General features: G+C 40.1%; 2 protein-coding genes across 2 annotated transcripts; one reads left to right on the top strand and one right to left on the bottom strand.

The window, feature by feature from the left end:
• Positions 1 to 5,714: 5,714 nt before the first annotated feature.
• Positions 5,715 to 6,668, top strand: LOC147368486 (olfactory receptor 7G1-like). Its single transcript, XM_086409160.1, has one exon. It carries the CDS (start codon positions 5,715 to 5,717, stop codon positions 6,666 to 6,668), a length of 954 nt encoding a protein of 317 aa, XP_086265286.1.
• A 7,369-nt stretch (positions 6,669 to 14,037) lies between these two features.
• LOC147368485 (olfactory receptor 7G3-like) lies at positions 14,038 to 14,955 on the bottom strand. The gene has a single exon (XM_086409169.1). It carries the CDS (start codon positions 14,953 to 14,955, stop codon positions 14,038 to 14,040), a length of 918 nt encoding a protein of 305 aa, XP_086265295.1.
• Positions 14,956 to 20,640: the final 5,685 nt, after the last annotated feature.

Raw genomic sequence — 20,640 nt, 5'->3', positions numbered from 1 at the left:
TCAATTTTGATCAGTGAGGAAGCTTTCATCTTTACTGAGATAAAGTAACCCTGATTCGAATGTGCCAAAACAATGCTCTCTTATAATACAAAGGCTTCAGAACTGGGGAATGTAGAGAAAAGTCATTTGCTCCTCCAGGTGGTGTCTTTAACCTGGGAGCGGTAGTTACCCTTGTGAGCCAAGACGGCTGCAACACATGCAGGCATCATATCACAAAATGTTTACCAGAAACAGAAAACTGACTCAATCCTATGTGTCTTAATATTTAATAATGCATGGAGTCATCTGCAACATACACCCTTCATTCTCTTCACCATGAATAGGATCAAATGTCCCATCTGAAGCTCATCCTCAAGGTGGAGAAAATGCTTATTTTGAGAGCCTAAGCCTGACTATATGCAGTGCAATTCCCCTTTGAATCCCACCCCCACAAGCATTAAAAACACCTCAGACAACTTGACATGTAGTAAAGGACTCAATAAAATTAACTAATATCGTTGGGTTCCATGATGTGCTTTTATTCATAATTTGGAAACTTACTATTCTCACATATTTTTACTACTTTCTTTAGCAATTAGATTAGTTTTCCTTCGTGTTGTATTATCAGCTTGTTTTTCTAATCTGCATCATTTAATAAAATAAATAGTATTTACACAGCAGAAATGAACTCATTTCCAATACTCTGGACTTGTAAGTCATATGTAGTATCTTTTCAAAACACATGTTTTTTCTGATACTGCTGGAAATTTTGTTTCTTTGTAACTAGTTTTCTGGTGTTATAAATAAATCATTTTGAATAGTACTTTATATGTGTCTGGTGTAAATGAGAGTGTTGTGTAATTGGGATGGAAATATTGGGTATTAGAGATACCGAGTCTCCTTTGTGTGGTTACAATAAGTCTTCTTTTGAACAAATTTATACATATATTGGAAATCTGTCAGAGACGACAGAGACAGACACAACTGAGCAACTGAACTGAACTGAACTGGAAAGTTGCTGTTTAGCCTCCCAGCCATGTCCGACTCTTCATGACCCCAAGGACTGCAGCATGACAGACCTCCCTGTCCCTCATCATCTCCCAGAGTTTGCCCAAGTTCATTATATCAGTGATGCCATCCAGTCATCTCACCTCCACACCATCTTCTCATTCTGCCTTCAGTCTTCCCCAGCATCTGGATCTTTTCCAATGAGTTGGCTGTTTGCATCACGTGACCAAAATATTGGAGCTTCAGCTTCAGCAACAGTCCTTTCAATGAATATTCAGGGTTGGTTTCCTTTAAGATTGACATTGGAAACTACTGATGATCTATATCATCATCAACACATTTTCAAGAACACTGACAGCCTAATGGGTATGAAAATGATTTAATAATTCATGTATATCTTATTATTAAGTGATTGATAGAATTTTCAGATATTTATTTCCTTCCTGTTAAGTTTCTGTTTGTGGTGTTTCTCCTGAGTGGCTTATCTTTTTCCAATTGATTCACATGACTTTGTATCACCAGGTTATTATTTTAAGTTGTATGCACTGCAAATTTCTTTTTGCATGTGTTTATTACTTTTGGATTTTTTTTAGGCTTTTGGGGAGTGATGGGATGAACCCAAGTGCTTAGTTTTAATGCAGTGCATTTGTCAATACTTTCCACAATGGTTTGTGCTCCCTAGATATTTTTTAATAAAACCCAAGGTTACTTCAATCTGAGAGACTCACCATTTTAGCTTTTACATTTGAAACAATACTCTTTCTAGAATTTAGTTTTGCCTTGATGGGAGATAAGGATCCAAATTCATTTTTATGTCCCTGAATAAACTGTCCATTTATGTTCTGGTCTTTTTCTGGGCTCGATATTATCATCAACAAGTCTTATATTTACACCTATACCAATTTAATAGGTCTTAATTATTGTAGCACACCATTCAGCTAAAGGCTTCCTCCATAGCTCAGCAGTAAAGATTCCACATGCTATGCAGGAGACATAGGAGATGAGGGTACAGTCTCAGGGTCAGGAAGATCCCCTGGAGGAGGAAATGACAACCCACTCTAGTATTCTTGCCTTGATAATCCCATGGACAGAGGAGCATGGCCAGCTACAGTCCATGGGGTCTCAGAGAGTTGGACATGACTGAGCACACATAGAGACAGAAAGTGAAGAAAACTATTAATATATATTGAAGCCATTTTGATAAATTAGAAAAGGTGGTTGGGATATAGTAATTGATCAGAGACAGGATTGTCACAGAGAATATATTGCAATTCAATTGTGTAAAATACACACAGTTAAGATTATGATCAGAAAACATTTAATGACTCTTGGAGAGATAAACCCTGAAATTTTTGTGTTGTTTTTTACACTAACAACTATGCTTTAAAATATGCTATTTGTGTAATATATAGCATATATTTTATAATTAATTATATAAAATATAATAAAATAACTTATTATAAGATTATATATATATAGTATAGTATAGCATCATAGAATTGTATCATCGGTTTCTAAGGGTTTGGACAGTCCTGGGATCACAGTGATAATAAAACTGCTTGACTAATGAGGAGCTTTGGAAATTGAACCTCTAGGGAGTACAGAGATTGTGCTCTGCCTGTGACCGCCCCATTCAACAGTCCTTTCCCTGAAAAGCAGTAACACACCTGAGCCTCCTTCCATAGATGACCCTTCTTGCCTTGGAGCCTGGTGGCTCACTCAGTTCCTCTGCCCCTCCTGAATACAGATGGAACACTCAGCAGAAATGTCAACCACCATTCCACTGTGATGCCACTCAGGTAACCTAATGTCCCTCAGTAAGGTTTGGAAATGAGGACAGGTGTCTCACTATGGTTTATCTGTGATGAAAGAACATGCATCAGATGATTAGAACAAGGCTATCCAGAAGCTTCCTGCCTGACTGTCCGTCATGTTTGTCTCATGTTTCCTTAGACTTTGCACCAGTATTCAAACACCTTTCATTTACTAGTATTGTATTCATGCTCTCCCATAATCAAGACTGTTTCCTCTTGAGTTGAAGTCCACAACTCTTATTTTACCATTTTATTTTGTATTGGAGTATAGCTGATTAACACTGTTGTGATAGTTTCAGGTGGACAGCAAATGGACTCAACCATACATATACATGTATCCATTCTCCACCCCAAACTCCCCTCCTATCCAGGCTGCCACATAACATTGAGCAGAGTTCCCTTTGCTATACTGTAGGACCTCATTCTTGTTCAGTCACTCAGTTATGTCTGACTCTGTGCAACTCCATGCCAGGCTTTCCTGTCCTTCACCATCTCCTGGAGCTTTCTCAAACCCATGTCCATTGAGTCGGTGATGCCATCCAACCATCTCATCCTCTGTCATCCCCCCCTCCTCCTGCCTTCAATCTTTCCCAGCATCAGGGTCTTTTCCAATGAGCCACTTCGAATCAGGTGGCCAAAATATTGGAGTTTCAGCTTCAGCATCAGTTCTTCCAATGAATATTCAGGACTGATTTCCTTTAGGATTGACTGTTTTGATCTCCTTGATGTCCAAGGGACTCTCAAGAGTCTTCTCCAACACCACAGTTAAAAATCATCAATTCTTCAGTGCTCAGCTTTCTTTATAATCCAGCTCTCATATCCATACATGACTACTGGAAAAACCATAGCTTTCACTAGATGGACCTTTGTTGGCAAAGTAATGTCTCTACTTTTTAATACGCTGTTTAGGTTTGGCATAGCTTTTCTTCCAAGGAGCGTGTCTTTTAATTTCATGGCTGCAATCACCATCTGCAGTAATTTTGGAGCCCAAGAAAATAAAGTCTGTCCTGTTTCCATGGTTTCCCCATCTATTTGCCATGAAGTGATGGGACCGGATGCCATGATCTTCATTTTCTGAATGTTGAGTTTCAAGCCAGCTTTTTCATTCTCCTCTTTCACCTTCATCAAGAGGCTCTTTAGTTCCTCTTTGCTTTCTGCCATAAAGGTGGTGTCATCTGCATATCTGAGGTTATTGATATTACTCCTGGCAATCTTGATTCCAGCCTGTGCTTCATCCAGCCACATGAAGTACTCTGCACATAAGTTAAATAAGCAAGGTAATGATATACAGCCTTGATATATTCCTTTGCCAATTTGGAACCAGTCTGTTGTTCCATGTCTGATTCTAAGTGCAGCTTCTTGACCTGCATACAGGTTTCACAGGAGGCAGATAAAGTGGTCTAGTATTCCCATCTCTTTAAGAATTTCCCACAGTTTGTTGTGTTCCACATGGTCAGAGGCTTTAGCATAGTCAATGAAGCAGAAATAGAAGCTTTTCTGGAATTCTCTTGCTTTTTCTATGATCCAAAAGATATTGGCAATTTGATCTCTGGTTCCTCTGCCTTTTCTAAATCCAGCTTCAACATCTGGAAGTTCTTGCAGTAGTCTGAACATTCTTTAGCAATGCCCTTCTTTGGGATTGGAATGAAAACTGACCTTTTCCAGTCCTGTGGCCACTGCTGAGTTTTCCAAATTTGCTGGCATATTGAGTGCAGCACTTTAACAGCGAGTGATCATGCCATTGAGGTTATCTTGGTAAATTAAGTTTTGTGGTTTTTTTTGGCATAGCTCTTCTCTCTATTCTTGCCACCTCTTCTTAATATCTTCAGATGGGTTGCAGTGGAGAGTTCTGACAAAACGTGGTGCCATGGAGAAGGGAATGGCAAACCACTTCAGCATTCTTGCCTTGAGAACCCCATGAACAGTATGAAAAGGATGTTGTTGGTTATTTACAAAACAGAAATAGACTCACAGATTTAGACAACGAACTTCTGGTTGCCAGTGGGGAAGAATGGAAGGAAGAACCCCATTTTGGGATTGATATGTACACATTGCTATATTTGAAATCTGCGTCTCTTAAAACAGGATGACTGTTATAAAATTGTCTGACGTTTGCTTGCGATCTTGTGGTGGTGGGTAGTGGGTGGACAGGAAGTCTGGTGAAGTTCACCTTATTTTCCCATTCCTGATTCCTGACATGTGTGCTTAGGTGCTCGCCTATGTATTATTCCAGTTGCTTGACTCTGGGGTCTCTGGGGATCGAGACACAATGTTCAGTTGCCTCCTTAGTCTGCTTCTCTCTATAAAATTACCAAGTAGTGTAGCATAAATAATATAGTTGCTTTCTTGGTGCTTCAATGGTAAAGAATCTTTCTGCCTACTCAGGAGACATGGGTTTGATCCCTGATACAGGAAGATCCCACCCACTGTGGAACTACTAAGCTCCATGCACCACAACTATTGAACCTGTGCTCCAGAGCCCTGGAGCCGCAGCTGCTGAGCCCACACACCATAGAGCCCATGCTCTGCAACAAGATAAGCCACGACAGTGAGAAGCCTGTGCACCACAACTGGAGAGTGGACCCCTCCTGCTGCAACTAGAGAAAAGCCCATGCAGCAAGGAAGACCCAGCACAGCCAAAAATAAACAGAAATAAAATTATTTCTAAAATACAGTATGAATAGTGACTACCCATTAAGCCCTTATGGGAATTAACAATGGATGACATTCTGCTATATCAGCCGCAGTTTTTTAAGAAAGTATAGAAATAATATGCATACAGAAGACACGTTTCTTATTCTTCTGTTTATCTCCATCTCATCTCATGATAATGTTTTGCTTCCTGCTGGTGCATAAAACCCACATTTGATTGTGTTGTCAGTTTCCATCTTTCTTCCCAGATTTGTCCACAACATGGGACCCAGAAACAAAACAGGAGTTTCAGAATTCCTTCTTATGGAAGTGACAAAGGATCTGGAACTGCAGCCACTCCACTTCATTCTGTTCTTGTCCATTTACCTGGTTACCACTCTGGGAAACTTGCTTATCATCATGGCTGTCATCTCTGACTCCCACCTCCACACCCCCATGTACTTCTTTCTCTACAACCTGTCCTTTACTGATATCTGTTTAAGCACAACCACGATCCCAAAGATGCTGGTGAACATCCAAACACAGAATCAGAGCGTCACTTACACAGGCTGCCTCACCCAGCTCTGCTTTGTCCTGGTGTTTGCTAGTTTGGAAAGTTTTCTCCTTGCAATAATGGCCTATGACCGCTATGTGGCCATTTGTCACCCACTGAGGTACATGGCCATCATGAACTTTCGCCTTTGTGGTTGGCTGATTCTATTCTCCTTGTTTATTAGCATCGTGGATGCCCTGCTCCACAGCCTGATGGTGTTGCAGCTGACCTTTTGCACAGACCTGGAAATCCCTCTCTTCTTCTGTGAAGTTGTTCAGGTCATCAAGCTTGCATGTTCTGATACCCTCATTAACAATATCCTGATATATTTGGCAACTAGTATATTTGGTGGTGTTTCTGTGTGTGGAATCATATTCTCCTATACTCAAATTGTCTCCTCAGTTTTGAGAATGCCATCAGTGGGTGGAAAGTATAAAGCTTTTTCCACCTGTGTTTCTCACCTCTCAGTTGTGTCCTTATTCTATGGCACAGGCTTGGGGGTGTACATTAGTTCTGCTCTTGTCAATTCTTCCAGGCAGACTGCAGTGGCTTCAGTGATTTATACAGTTGTCCCTCAAATGATGAACCCCTTCATCTATAGTTTGAGGAACAGGGACATGAAGGAAGCTTTGAGAAAACTCATCAGTAAGATACCATTGCCTTTTCAGGACTGTGTTATTTAATTGCCACACATTTGTGTGTTTTCTAGTTGTTATTCTCTTATATAGGGCTTCCCTGGTGGCTCAGACAGTGCAGAAGCTGCCTTCAATGCAGGAGATAGGGTTCGATCCCTGGGTCAGGAAGATCCCCTGGAGAAGACCATGGCAACACACTCCAGTATTCTTGGCTGGAGAATCCCATGGACAGAGAAGACTGGTGGGCTATAGTCCATGGGGCCTCAAAGAGTTCAATACAACTGAAGTAATTTAGCATGTACACACACATTCTCATTTATTTCTAGATTCACACCACTGTAGTCAGAAATGACACTGTATGATTTCAATATTTTCAAATTTATTGATACTTGCTTTGTGGCCTAAGATGTAAATTATCGAAAGAGTGTTCTACGTGCACTGGAGAAGATTGTTCTTTCTGCTTTTGTTGAGTGTAGTGTTTATATAGGGCTTTCCTGGTGTCTCAGACAGTAAAGAATCTGCCTGTGATGTGGGAGACCTGGGTTCAATCCCTGGGTTGGGAACATCCCCTGGAGAAGGGCATGGCATCCCACTCCAGTATTCTTGCCTGGAGAATCCCCAAGGACAAAGGAGCCCAGCAGGCTACAGTCCATGTGTTTGCAAAGAGTCGGACACAACTGAGCAACTAAGCACACAGCACAGTGTTTGTGTGTCTCTTGGGTTTTGTTAGTTTATAGTCATTTGTAAGCCCTCTGTGTCTTTTTTTTGTTTATCCAGAGTTACTATCCTTTGCTGAAAATTTGCATTAAAATCTGTAAGTGTTAGTGTAGAAATTTGGATTTCTCACTTCACTTCTGTCAAGTTTGTGGCACATATTTTGAGGCACTATTGTTTGGTGTGTATATGTCTCTAATTGTTCTATAATCTTGATTATTAACCATTTTATCCCTATCTGGCTGCTACCTATTTCTATCTATCTTTCTTTGTCTAGTTTAACAGTTTTGACTTAAAGTCTACATTATTACTATATTAACTCTCTTTTGGTAATGATTTACCTGCGTTTTTCCATTCTTCCATTTGCAATCTATTTGTGTTTGTGGATCTACAGTGAGTCTCTTATAAATCACACATATTCACATCAGGTTTCTTTTATCTTTTTCCCAATCTCTGTCCTTCAGATTAGACAATTTAATTCACTTATTTAAAGTATCTACTGACAAGGAGATACTTAATTCTCTACCTAAAATTTATTTTCTGAATAAACCATGTTTTTCTCCAAATATAGACCCAGGAGTGGGACTCCTGGATCATATAGTAATATAATGTGTGTGTGCATGTTTGCTGAGTAACTTCAGTCACGTCTGACTCTTTGAAACCCTATGGACTGTAGCCTGCCAAGTTCCTCTGTCCATGAGGTTCTCGAGGCAAGAATCCTGGAGCTGATTGCCATTTCCTCCTCCAGGAGATCTTCCCCACCAGGGTTTACACCCGCCTCTCCTGTGCCTCCTGTACTGGCAGGTGAATTCTTACTGCTAGGGCCACCTGGGAAGCCCCAGCTACAGTCCATGGGGTCACGACTTAGCAACTAAACAACAAAACAAAGCCTCAAGGATTCCTTCCATTTTCTTTTTACCTGTGCATAAGAAAATAAAATCACCTTGAAATAAAATAAGCGGGTAAATTATCAGAAGACATAATCATCAAATGAGAATTTCCCTGGAGATCAAAAGGTTAAAAATGGATATGGCGAATGCAGAGGCGAAACAGTTCTCTTCTCAAAGTAACAAAACATTTTGCATAGAGACAATATTCCATTTTTATTTTCCTCCATTCCTGCCCTTCCATTCTCAGAGGCAACTACAGTCTTAACTTTATTGTGTCTCTTGGCATTGTGTTAAGCTGTTTTAATACACATGTATGAGTATGTGTGTGCATCTGTGGTTATATGCATGTGTATGTGTGTGTCCCAATGCAAATGCCCCTTGCTTCTAGAAGAAATAAACTGTGATATTGTGAGACAGGAGAAGAAGTAGTAAAGTGACATTAGTGAATCAGAATGAAATGTACTAAAATTTGTTTCCTCTTTCTGTTTCTATACATATGCAAGATATAGTGGTCATTTCAGAACATGAATTCTTCCCTGAAATTAGAATTTATCATCTCACGATTGCTCTTTACATCTCTCCTCTTCTTGTTCCATCCCTCACTATCCTTCCTAAACTAAACCGTGTTATTTTGTCCAGTCATATTTATGCCATAAACAAATCACTACGAAACTCAGAAGTGGCCACAGGACTGGAAAAGGTCAGTTTTCATTCCAATCCTAAAGAAAGCTGATGCCAGAGAATGCTCAACTACCGCATAATTGCACTCATCTCACACACTAGTAAAGTAATGCTCAAAATTCTCCAAGCCAGGCTTCAGCAATATGTGAACTGTGAACTTCCAAATGTTCAAGCTGGTTTTAGAAAAGGCAGAGGAACCAGAGATCAAATTGCCAACATCCACTGGATCATGGAAAAAGCAAGAGAGTTCTAGAAAAACATCTATTTCTGCTTTATTGACTATGCCAAAGCCTTTGACTGTGTGGATCACAATAAACTGTGGAAAACTCTGAAAGAGATGGGAATACCAGACCACCTGACCTGCATCTTGAGAAACCTGTATGCAGGTCAGGAAGCAACAGTTAGAACTGGACATGGAACAACAGACTGGTTCCAAATAGGAAAAGGAGTATGTGAAGGCTGTATATTGTCACCCGCTTATTTAACTTCTATGCAGAGTACATCATGAGAAACGCTGGGCTGGAAGAAACACAAGCTGGAATCAAGATTGCCGGGAGAAATATCAATAACCTCAGATATGCAGATGACACCACCCTTATGGCAGAAAGTGAAGAGGAACTAAAAAGCCTTTTGATGAAAGTGAAATAAGAGAGTGAAAAAGTTGGCTTAAAGCTCAACATTCAGCAAATTAAAATCGTGGCATCTGGTCCCATCACTTCATGGGAAATAGATGGGGAAACGGTGGAAACAGTGTCAGACTTTATGACGCTAAAGCTGAAACTCCAATACTTTGGCCACCTCATGCGAAGAGTTGACTCATTGGAAAAGACTCTGATGCTGTGAGGGATTGGGGGCAGGAGGAGAAGGGGATGACAGAGGATGAGATGGCTGGATGGCATCACTGACCCGATGGACGTGAGTTTGAGTGAACTCCAGGAGTTGGTGATGGACAGGGAGGCCTGGCGTGCTGCGATTCATGGGGTTGCAAAGAGTCAGACATGACTGAGCGACTGAACTGAACTGAGCTGATAGCATGAGAAAATTTAAATGAGTGATTTTTATATTTTCCACACATTTTGAAGGTTAAGCACTATTTACAGTTGTTATAAAATGCTGACTATAATCTGCATGTTGCAAAATACATCCCTGTAGTCTATATTATACCCAATAGTTTAGGCCACCAATCCCCCCCACCTCTCTATTGCCCCTCCCTCCCGGCTGGTAACCACTAATTCGTTCTCTATATCTGAGAGTCTGCTTCTTTTTAGTTATATTAACTTGTCTGTTGTATTTTTTCTATTACATACCAGTGATACCATACAGTATCTGTCATTCTCTGCCTGACTTATTTCATTCAGTATGACAATCTCTGGGCTTTCCTAGTGGCTCAGTGGTAAAGAAACCGCCTGCCAATGCAGGAGACCTGCATTCGATGCCTGGGTTGGGAAGATCCCCTGGAGGAGGGCGTGGCAACCCACTCCAGTATTCTTGCCTGGAGAATCCCATGAACAGGGGATCCTGATGGTCCATGGGATCCCAAGATTCAGACATGACTTAGTGACTAAACAGCAACAACAATAATGACAATGCTAGGTAATGACCATCTCTAGGTCCATCCATGTTGTTGTAAATGGCATTATTTCATTTCTCTTTTATTAGTTTTTTTTTTACTTTACAATATTGTGTTGGTTTTGCTATACATCAACATGCATTCTCTTTTAAATTTTATTTTAAAATTTATTATTTTTTCTTTTGTTATATTTATTCATTTTCTAATTGACGGATAATTTTTTACAGAATTGTGTTGGTTTCTGCCAAATATTCACATGAATCAGCCATAGGTATACAATTAGGGAAATTGCTTTACAATGTTGTATTGGTTTTCTGCTGTACAACAGTGCAAATCAGCCATAATTATGCAAATGTCCCCTTCCTCCTAAGCCTCTCTCCCTTCCCACCAAACCACCTCTCTAGGTCATCACAGAGCACCAGGCTGGGCTCTGTGTTATACTGCAACTTCTCACTGGCCATCTGTTTTACACATGGTAGTGTATATATGTTGATGATGCTTTCTCCATTTGTCCCACTCTCTTCTTCCCCAACTGTGTCCACAAGTATTTATTCATTTATTTGGCTACATCAGGTCTCCGTTGTGGCATGTGGGATCTTCACCATGTCATACTTATTCACACGGCAAGTGCTGCAGCGCAGTTATGCTAAGGGCTGTCTGAGTCAAAGTCTTAGCCCAGAGGATTGATGTTGTTATGGTTACTTGTGCTGACTCCATGTTCATGGTGCAGAATTTCCCATTAATGAAGAAAATATGCCTAAGTCCATTCGTCTCTAAACATTAGTATACTAACAAGCTGTTCACACCTTGGAGACTTTCTCAAAACCATTGATTCTCAAGAAAAATACAAAAATGTATTGAAGCAACTAGAATTTAGGGAATCAACTCTTGCCTGTTCTGGGCAATCAATAAGCACATTCTCACGGGTCTTAACACAGAAAGTGGAAGTGTCATTGAACTGATCCTGGCACATAAACCAGGGACTCCTGCAGGTGCCAGTACCCTAGCCACCCAGTCTGTAATGGGGCCCAACAGAAAAAGAGGAAGAAGATCTGACTATCATGATTGATTTTCAATATTTATTTTCCTGACATTACGTGCTAATTATACAACTGAGAAAGATGTGTCAAAACATAAAGCTAATAGAGAACAGATCAAGTTACTGAGTATCAGGGGATTAATTAATTCTATATATGTCATAAAACCAGAGAAAGAAATGGCAACCCATGCCAGTATTCTTGCCTGGAGAATCCCATGGACAGTAGAGCCTGGCGGGCTGTAGTCCATGGGTCACAAAGAGTTGGGCACAACTAAAGCAACTTAGCATATGTCATAAAAACTTGGAAATGAAGGACAGGATGGGTCCCGTTGGGCTACCTAGCTAGAGAATAAAGGAAAAGAAAAATAAGTCTAGAATTAATAACCTATTTGTGGAGATTAATTACTACTGTTCATATAAAGTCTGAAATAGTATGGTGTCTTTTCTCATTAGCTTTCAAGTAAAAATGTGACCTACAGCTAGACAGGAAAGAGTGTGCATGTATTTATCTCATACACTGTTTTGTGTGTGGTAGGGAAGGTAAGAGATTCTAGATATAAGGTCTCATTTTCTCATCCAGTTGTGAGCATCTTAAGTAGCAAGTCCTTTATACCAGGGGCTAAGGTCCCTGCTAAGTAATTAGCACAGGTTAAAATGTTTAAAATTCCACAACTACAAAAGCATTTGAAGTATCCAAGTGAACTTTGCTCAATTTCCTTTTTCCTTCTTAAGGCTGACAATCTTTTCCTCTTTTTAATTTTTTTTTTTTTTTTTTTTGCTGCTCGGGTCTCCTTTGCTGCATGTGGATTTTCTCTAGTTACAGTGAGCAGGGGCTGCTATCTTTGATAGTCTTTTCCAGTGAGTCAGCTCTTCACATCAGGTGGTCAAAGTATTGAAGCTTCAGCTTCAGCATCAGTCCTGCCAATGAATATTCAGGGTTGATTTCCTATAGAATTGACTGATTTGATCTCCTTGCTGTCCAAGGAACTCTCAAGAGTCTTCTCTAGCACCACAGTTCAAAAATATCAATTCTCTGACACTCAACCTTCATGGTGCAATTCTAGAACTGTTGAATGTTTTCTGTTTCTTAATTTCTCACCTCAGTTTTATAGAGCACAACCTGATTTTCCTCTGTGATCAATCATTACTGTGGTCAATATACACAGACTTCCTACTCCCTTTTTAGACTTTTGTTATCACTTTTTCTCAATTTTCACATAATAGATTCAACATACATTTTCTCCACATTGGAGAACTTTGGATTGAATTATGTCCTTTGGCCACCTCATGCAAAGAGTTGACTCATTGGAAAAGACTCTGATACTGGGAGGGATTGGGGGCAGGAGGAGAAGGAGATGACAGAGGATGAGATGGCTGGATGGCATCACCAACTTGATGGACGTGAGTTTGAGTGAACTCCGGGAGATGGTGATGGACAGGGAGGCCTGGAGTGCTGCAATTCATGGGGTCACAAAGAGTCAGACGTGACTGAGCGACTGAACTGAACTGAACTGAACTGAGAGTAAAAAAAAAAAAAAAAAATCTTCAAGAAATAAACAAGGAAGCTACCAGAAACTACAAGCTTTTGCATAGGAAAGGAAACAAACAAAAAAGGACCTTAGTTTGATAAATTCCTTCTTTTTTCCCAAATTCATGTTAACTAATTGTCTCACCCCGAGACGCTAAGAAGACACTATGTTTTCCTCTCCACCTCTTTTTAAAAATACATACTGGGACGTCCCTGGTGGTCCATTGGTTAAGAATCCACCTTCCAATTCATGGGACACAGGCTCAATTCTTGCTGGGAGAACCAAGATCCCACAGGTAGTAGGGCAACTGGCTCCATGCTCCACAACCAGAGAAAGCCTATAGGCCACAATGAAGACCCAGTGCAGCCAAAATAAAATAAATAAGTAAGTAAAAAATATATATTCATTTGAGTTGTTTAACATGACAAGTTAAATTACCCTTATTTTTAATTGAAGTATAATTGCATTACAATATTGGTTTCATTTCTGCCATATATCAATGTTATAATTTCATTAGGTATATATATCAAATTGTCCTGTTAATTTTCACTGGCTATGTAAAACAGATAATCAATGGAAATTAACATGATAATTTGATATATAAACCTAATGAAATTACTACTGCAGCCAGAATAATGATCATATCCATCCCTTCACATAATTACAATATTTTGTAATCAGTGTCCTCTTTCTATCCCAACCATTCTCCTAAAAACATTCCCCTCAGTACCACTATAGAAAGAATGCCTAATTCAGGTTCTAATTTGATAGAACCTGACCAAAAAATCACACATTTTTAAACATCTCAATATTAGAGAAGAGCAAAGTCAGTTTTCAAGCCTAAATTGAACTGTTTTAGTTATTTTGGAATTTCATCACTGCAGCACTTTGGTGAAGTAAGAGTCAGGCATTTGGTCCAACCTATTATTCTTGTTTGTTGACTCATACTGGAGCCCAAGTACAAGGTAGGTGACACAACTACAAAAGATGTTCCTCAGATAAGTTTCCGCAAGGCTTGCTTCATGTCTCTGTTCCTCAGGCTGTAGATGAAGGGGTTCAACACTGGAGGGACCACTGTGTACATCAATGAGGCTATTGCTGTCTCCTTGGAAGAGTGTGTAAGTGCAGAACTAATGTACACTCCAAAAGCTGTCCCATAAAATAAGGAAACCACAGAGAGATGAGATCCACAGGTGGAAAAGGCTTTATATTTCCCACCAGCTGAGGGCATTCTCAGAATGGAGGAGACAATTTGAGTGTAAGAGAAGATAATGCCAAGGAGAGGAACACCACCCAATATGCTAGTCACTAAATATACCAGGATGTTATTGATGAGGGTATCAGAACATGCCAGCTTGATGACCTGATCCAGTTCACAGAAGAAATGGGGGATTTCCAGCTCTGTGCAGAAGGACAGTCGGAATACCATCAGAGTGTGGAGCAGGGCATCTGCACTGCTAATGACCAGGGAGAGTAGAATCAACAGGCCACAGAGGCAGGGGTTCATGATGACAACGTACCTCAGTGGGTGGCAGATGGCCACATAGCGGTCATAGGCCATCGCTGCCAGGAAAAAGTTTTCCAGGCCTGCAAATAAGAGGACAAAACAAACCTGGGTGAGGCAGCCTGTGTAACTGATGGATTTGCTCCGCCTTTCAATGTTCACAAGCATCTTGGGGACTGTGGTGGTGCTGAAACAGAGGTCAGTGAAGGACAGGTGGGAGAGGAAGAAGTACATGGGGGTGTGGAGGTGGGAGTCAGAGCCAATGGCCAGCATGATGAGCAGGTTGCCAAGCGCAGTGACCAGATATATGGTCAGGAATAGACCGAAGAGGAGGGGCTGCTGTTCTGGATCTTCTGAGAGACCAAGGAGGAGAAATTCTGCTATATCTGTTTGGTTTTTGGTTTCCATGTTGTGGCTGAGTCTGATGAGAAAAAAAAAAAAAAAAAAACATGTGAAAACAGAAACAGACTCACAGACCTAGAGAACTAATTTATGATTGCTGGGGGGGAAGGGATAGTTAAGGACTTTGAGATGGACAGGTACACACTGTTATATTTAAAATGGATAACCAAGGACCTACTCTATAGCACAAGGAACTCTGCTCAATGTTATGCGGCAGCCTGGATGGGAGGGGAGTGTGGGGGAAAATGGATACATGTGCATGTATGGCTGAGTATCTTCACTGTTCACCTGAAACTATCACAACATTGTTAATCGGCTATACTCCAATTTAAACTAAAATTTTTTTTAAAAAAGAACAAATACATGTGATAGGACACATAATTGATGTACAAGAACCCATTCTTTTAGAACACTATAACATCTACATTGTAAACTGAACTGAAAATATTTTTCATCTTTTTCTTTACCTTCTGTCCCTCTTTTAGTCTTACTTTCTCAACCTCTTTTCTTTCTGTCCTCTGTACTCCCTCTAAACTAATTTATTCTTTCCCACATTGTACCAACTAATAGAAATAAAATATGGAACAATGTATAGCTTATTCCTTGGGAATCCTCCAAAGCTTCCAACCAGCAAGCAGGGAAAACAAAATCAAGCATAGGGAAAGGGGATGGAGGGATAAATTGGGAGACTGGGACTGACATACACACACTGTTGTTCAGTCGTAAGTCATGTCCAACTCTTTGTGACCCCATGGACCCTCCAGGCTTCTCTGTTCATGAGGTTCTCCAGGCAAGAATACTGGAGTGGGTTGCCATTTCCTTCTCCAGGAATATACACATTATTTTATATAAACTAGTATCTATTTTATAGATAGATAAATGATATATATTTATACATAAAAATAGATAACTAATAAGGATCTACTGTATAGCACAGGAAACTCTACTCAGTACTCTGTAATGACTATATGGGAAAAGAATCCTAAAAAAAAAAAAAGTGGATAGGGACTCCGCTTGATGGTCCAGTGGTGAAGAATCCACCTTCCAATGCATAGGACATGGGTTCAAACCCTTGTTGGGGAACTAAGATCCCATATGCCCCTGGATCACTAAGCCCCCAAGACACAACTACTGAGCCCATGCCCCACAATTACTGAGTCCTCGCACCCTGGAACCCTCACCACATAACTAAAGCCTGTGTGCTGTAACTAAGGCCTGGTACAGCCAAAAATAAATAAGTAAATAAATATTTTTTAAAAGAATGAATATATGTATAACTAATTTACTTTGCTGTACACCTCCTGAAACTAACACAACATTGTAAATCAGCTATACCCCAATAAAATTTTTTTATTTTATTTTGTTTTTAAACTTTACAATATTGTATTAGTTTTGCCAAATATCGAAATGAATCCGCCACAGGTATACCTGTGTTCCCCATCCTGAACCCTCCTCCCTCCTCCCTCCTCCCTCCCCATACCCTCCCTCTGGATCATCCCAGTGCACCAGCCCCAAGCATCCAGTATTGTGCATCGAACCTGGACTGGCGACTCGTATAGATCAGTCTTGTGGACTCTGTGGGAGAGGGAGAGGGTGGGGAGATTTGGGAGAATGGCATTGAAACATGTATAATATCATGTATGAAACGAGTCCCTAATAAAAATTTTAAAAATAAAATAGTGAAGTGAAAATCACTCAGTCGTGTTCAACTCTTTGGAATCCCTTGGGCTATACAGTCCATGGCATTCTTCAGGCCAGGATACTGGAGTGGGTAGCCTTTCCCTTCTCCAGAAGATCTTCCCAACACAGGGATAGAACCCAGGCCTCCTGCATTGCAGGCAGATTCTTTACCAACTGAGCCACCTGGGAAGCCCAAAAATAAAATAACACACACACACACAAACCATATGCATATTAAACATGGGCTTTAAAGTAGAGTTTTTCAAACTGTTTCTTGCATCAAAATCCACTGGAGCGTCTGTCCAAACCCATATTGCTGGCCCCAGAATATGAAATTCAGAATATGAATTTCAGAAGATTGGGCATGGGACTCAAAATCTGCCTTTCTAACAAATTTCTAAATGTTGTTGCTGCTGGATTAGGTTTTACTTTGAAGACCAGTCTTCTGGAGCCCAGATCAATGCAGGACTAGAAAATCAACTCGTTCACGTGCTCGTGCAGACCCAGCACATTTAATGGGGAAAATGATGGCCTGACTCATCTGTGTTCTCTCAGTGCTCTGGGAATTCATGTCCAAAACTCAGTTCAACCACTCCCTTTTCAATGGTCATCAAATTCTATCCTTTCTTCTCCCTTTCCATTTATGCCTCATTGAATTCTTATCACAAAACTGTGCTATAAGCATTGTAGTTAATAATGGCATTAACAGGTATCACTGAAATAAATGTATTATTAACTGCTCACACTACCACCAGCACAGGGTTCTAGTGTGAGGCATATTTTTCAGCACTTTTCTCATTCTCACGAATTCTTTCTGCAACTGTTTGATAAAGAGCTTATATTAAAAAATTTAAAGCACTCTTACAACTGAATAATAAAGACAAGTAACTCAAATTTTTAAAATGGACAATATTCTTAATAGATGTTTCTCAAAAAAAGATACATGAATGGTCAAAAAATTACATAAAAATGTGCTGTATATCAGTCATTAGGAAAATGCAAATGAAGCTTCAGTGAGATGCCACTACGACACCCATTAGATAGACTCTAATAATATTAATTATTATTATTATAATAAAGCAGACACTACTAAGTGGAGAAACTGGAGTTGCTGAGAATACAAAATAGTACAGCCACAAAAAATTTCTTAAAAATTTAAGAACAAATACTAAACTCAAAATGGATTAAAGATCTAAACGTAAGACCAGAAACTATAAAACTCCTAGAGGAGAACATAGGCAAAACACTCTCCGACATACATCACAGCAGGATCCTCTATGACCCACCTCCCAGAATATTGGAAATAAAAGCAAAAATAAACAAATGGGACCTAATTAACCTTAAAAGCTTCTGCACATCAAAGGAAACTATTAGCAAGGTGAAAAGACAGCCTTCAGAATGGGAGAAAATAATAGCAAATGAAGCAACCGACAAACAACTAATCTCAAAAATATACAAGCAACTCCTACAGCTCAACTCCAGAAAAATAAACGACCCAATCAAAAAATGGGCCAAAGAACTAAATAGACATTTCTCCAAAGAAGACATACAGATGGCTAACAAACACATGAAAAGATGCTCAACATCACTCATTATCAGAGAAATGCAAATCAAAACCACTATGAGGTACCATTTCACACCAGTCAGAATGGCTGCGATCCAAAAGTCTACAAATAATAAATGCTGGAGAGGGTGTGGAGAAAAGGGAACCCTCTTACACTGTTGGTGGGAATGCAAACTAGTACAGCCACTATGGAGAACAGTGTGGAGATTCCTTAAAAAACTGGAAATAGAACTGCCTTATGACCCAGCAATCCCACTGCTGGGCATACACACTGAGGAAACCAGAAGGGAAAGAGACACGTGTACCCCAGTGTTCATCGCAGCACTGTTTATAATAGCCAAGACATGGAAGCAACCTAGATGTCCATCAGCAGATGAATGGATAAGAAAGCTGTGGTACATATACACAATGGAGTATTACTCAGCCATTAAAAAGAATACATTTGAATCAGTTCTAATGAGGTGGATGAAACTGGAGCCTATTATACAGAGTGAAGTAAGCCAGAAGGAAAAACATAAATACAGTATACTAACGCATATATATGGAATTTAGAAAGATGATAACAATAACTCTGTATACGAGACAGCAAAAGAGACACTGATGTATAGAACAGTCTTATGGACTCTGTGGGAGAGGGAGAGGGTGGGAAGATTTGGGAGAATGGCATTGAAACATGTAAAATATCATGTAGGAAACGAGTTGCCAGTCCAGGTTCGATGCACGATGCTGGATGCTTGGGACTGGTGCACTGGGACGACCCAGAGGGATGGTATGGGGAGGGAGGAGGGAGGAGGGTTCGGGATGGGGAACACATGTATACCTGTGGCGGATTCATTTTGATATTTGGCAAAACTAATACAATTATGTAAAGTTTAAAAATAAAATAAAATTAGAAAAAAAAAAGACAGAAAGAGAAAAAAAAAAAAAGAACAAATACTATATGACTTAGCAGTCTCATGCCTAGGCATTTACCCAAGAGAAATGCAAACATGTGTTCACATAGACATTTACATATACAAATGCTCATAACATCATTCACCGTAGTGAAAAGTAGAAGGAATCCAAATGCCCATTAACTGAAGAATGGAGGGGGAAAAAAGTATTTCCATACAATGGAATATCATTAACAATGGAATACCATGAAGCAGTTAAAGGGGACAAATTGCTGATACATGTTATGAATGAATGGGAACCTTTCATGCTAAGTGAAAGAAGATAGAGACAAAAAACTACGTATTATGTGATTCCATCTATATGAAATGTCCCCATAAGACAAGTTTATAGAGACAGAAAGCAGAAAAGTATTGGTCAAACTGTAAGGGTGGGAGTGAACATTAACTGTGAAAGGCAATGAGGGAGCTTTTTCCAAGTGATGGAAATGTTCTAAAACTGGATTATGCTGATAATCGCACAACTCTATAAATTTACTGAAATCATGGACATATACGCTTACAGTGGGTGATGTACTATAACTATACTTCAATACAGTTGGTAAGGGGGCTTCCCAGGTGACACTAGTAGCAAAGAATCCACCTGCCAGTGCAAGAGATGCAAGAGACGTGGGTTCGATCCCTATGTCGGAAAGATCCCTTAGAATAGGAAATGGCAACCTGCTCCAGTGTTCTTGCCTCAAAAGTTCCATGGACAGAGGAGCCTGGAGGGCTACAGTCCATAGGGTCACAAAGAGTCTGACGTGACTGAGCAACTAAGCACAAAATTGGTAAACATGAAAAAAAAAATGATACGAATCAATACCAAATCTTGGCAAGGAGGTACTATGGCAAATCTCGTACATTGTCAATATGTCATTCTAACTAATTTTATTCTCTGTTGACCTATGAATCAGGTTCTTCTAACATCCTCCTGTTTATCTATGGCCCCATGGAAAGATAAAGGTAAAGTGAGATGACAGTATGAGGTATGGATGCAAAATACTTGGCACTCCAGCAAGAGCTGGTGAAGTGATTCGCACTCAGGTTTCCAGACTTTAGAATTGAACTCCCGCCACTGGGTGATGCAAGCGTCGGGGAGTACAGATTTATGTATCAGGAAGGGTTGACCAAATTCCATCACTTGCCTTTGAAAACTTCCACCTAATAAATCCTTACCCTGATTTTGAAACTCTTCTAACATCTGACCACAAGGGTGGTATCCAGATGTGACAGCAACAGGAAAGAGTCCACACTCAGAACCTGAGATCAAGATTAGAATATGATACTTGAGGACTTTGGGAGTCCAGTGGTTAAGAATCCACCTGCCAATGCAGGGGACTTGGGTACGATCCCTGGTCTGGGAAGATCCCACATGCTGCAGAGCAACGAAGCCCGTGCACCACAACTACAGAGCCCATGCTCTAGAATCTGTGCCCTGCAACAGGAGAAGCCGACGACAATGAGAAGCCTGTGCACAGCAACAGAGAGTAGCCCCTACTTGCTGCGACTAGAGAA

This window comes from Bos grunniens, chromosome 7, assembly GCF_055505025.1.
Source record: "Bos grunniens cultivar Pamir isolate PY7600 chromosome 7, Bosgru_T2T1.0, whole genome shotgun sequence".
NCBI lineage: Eukaryota > Metazoa > Chordata > Mammalia > Artiodactyla > Bovidae > Bos > Bos grunniens.
This window is presented reverse-complemented; position numbering and strand designations above follow the sequence as displayed.

Coding starts and splice junctions, on each gene's coding strand:
- LOC147368485 (XM_086409169.1), bottom strand. CDS start 14,955: ATGGAAACCAAAAACCAAACAGATATAGCAGAATTTCTCCTCCTTGGT.
- LOC147368486 (XM_086409160.1), top strand. CDS start 5,715: ATGGGACCCAGAAACAAAACAGGAGTTTCAGAATTCCTTCTTATGGAA.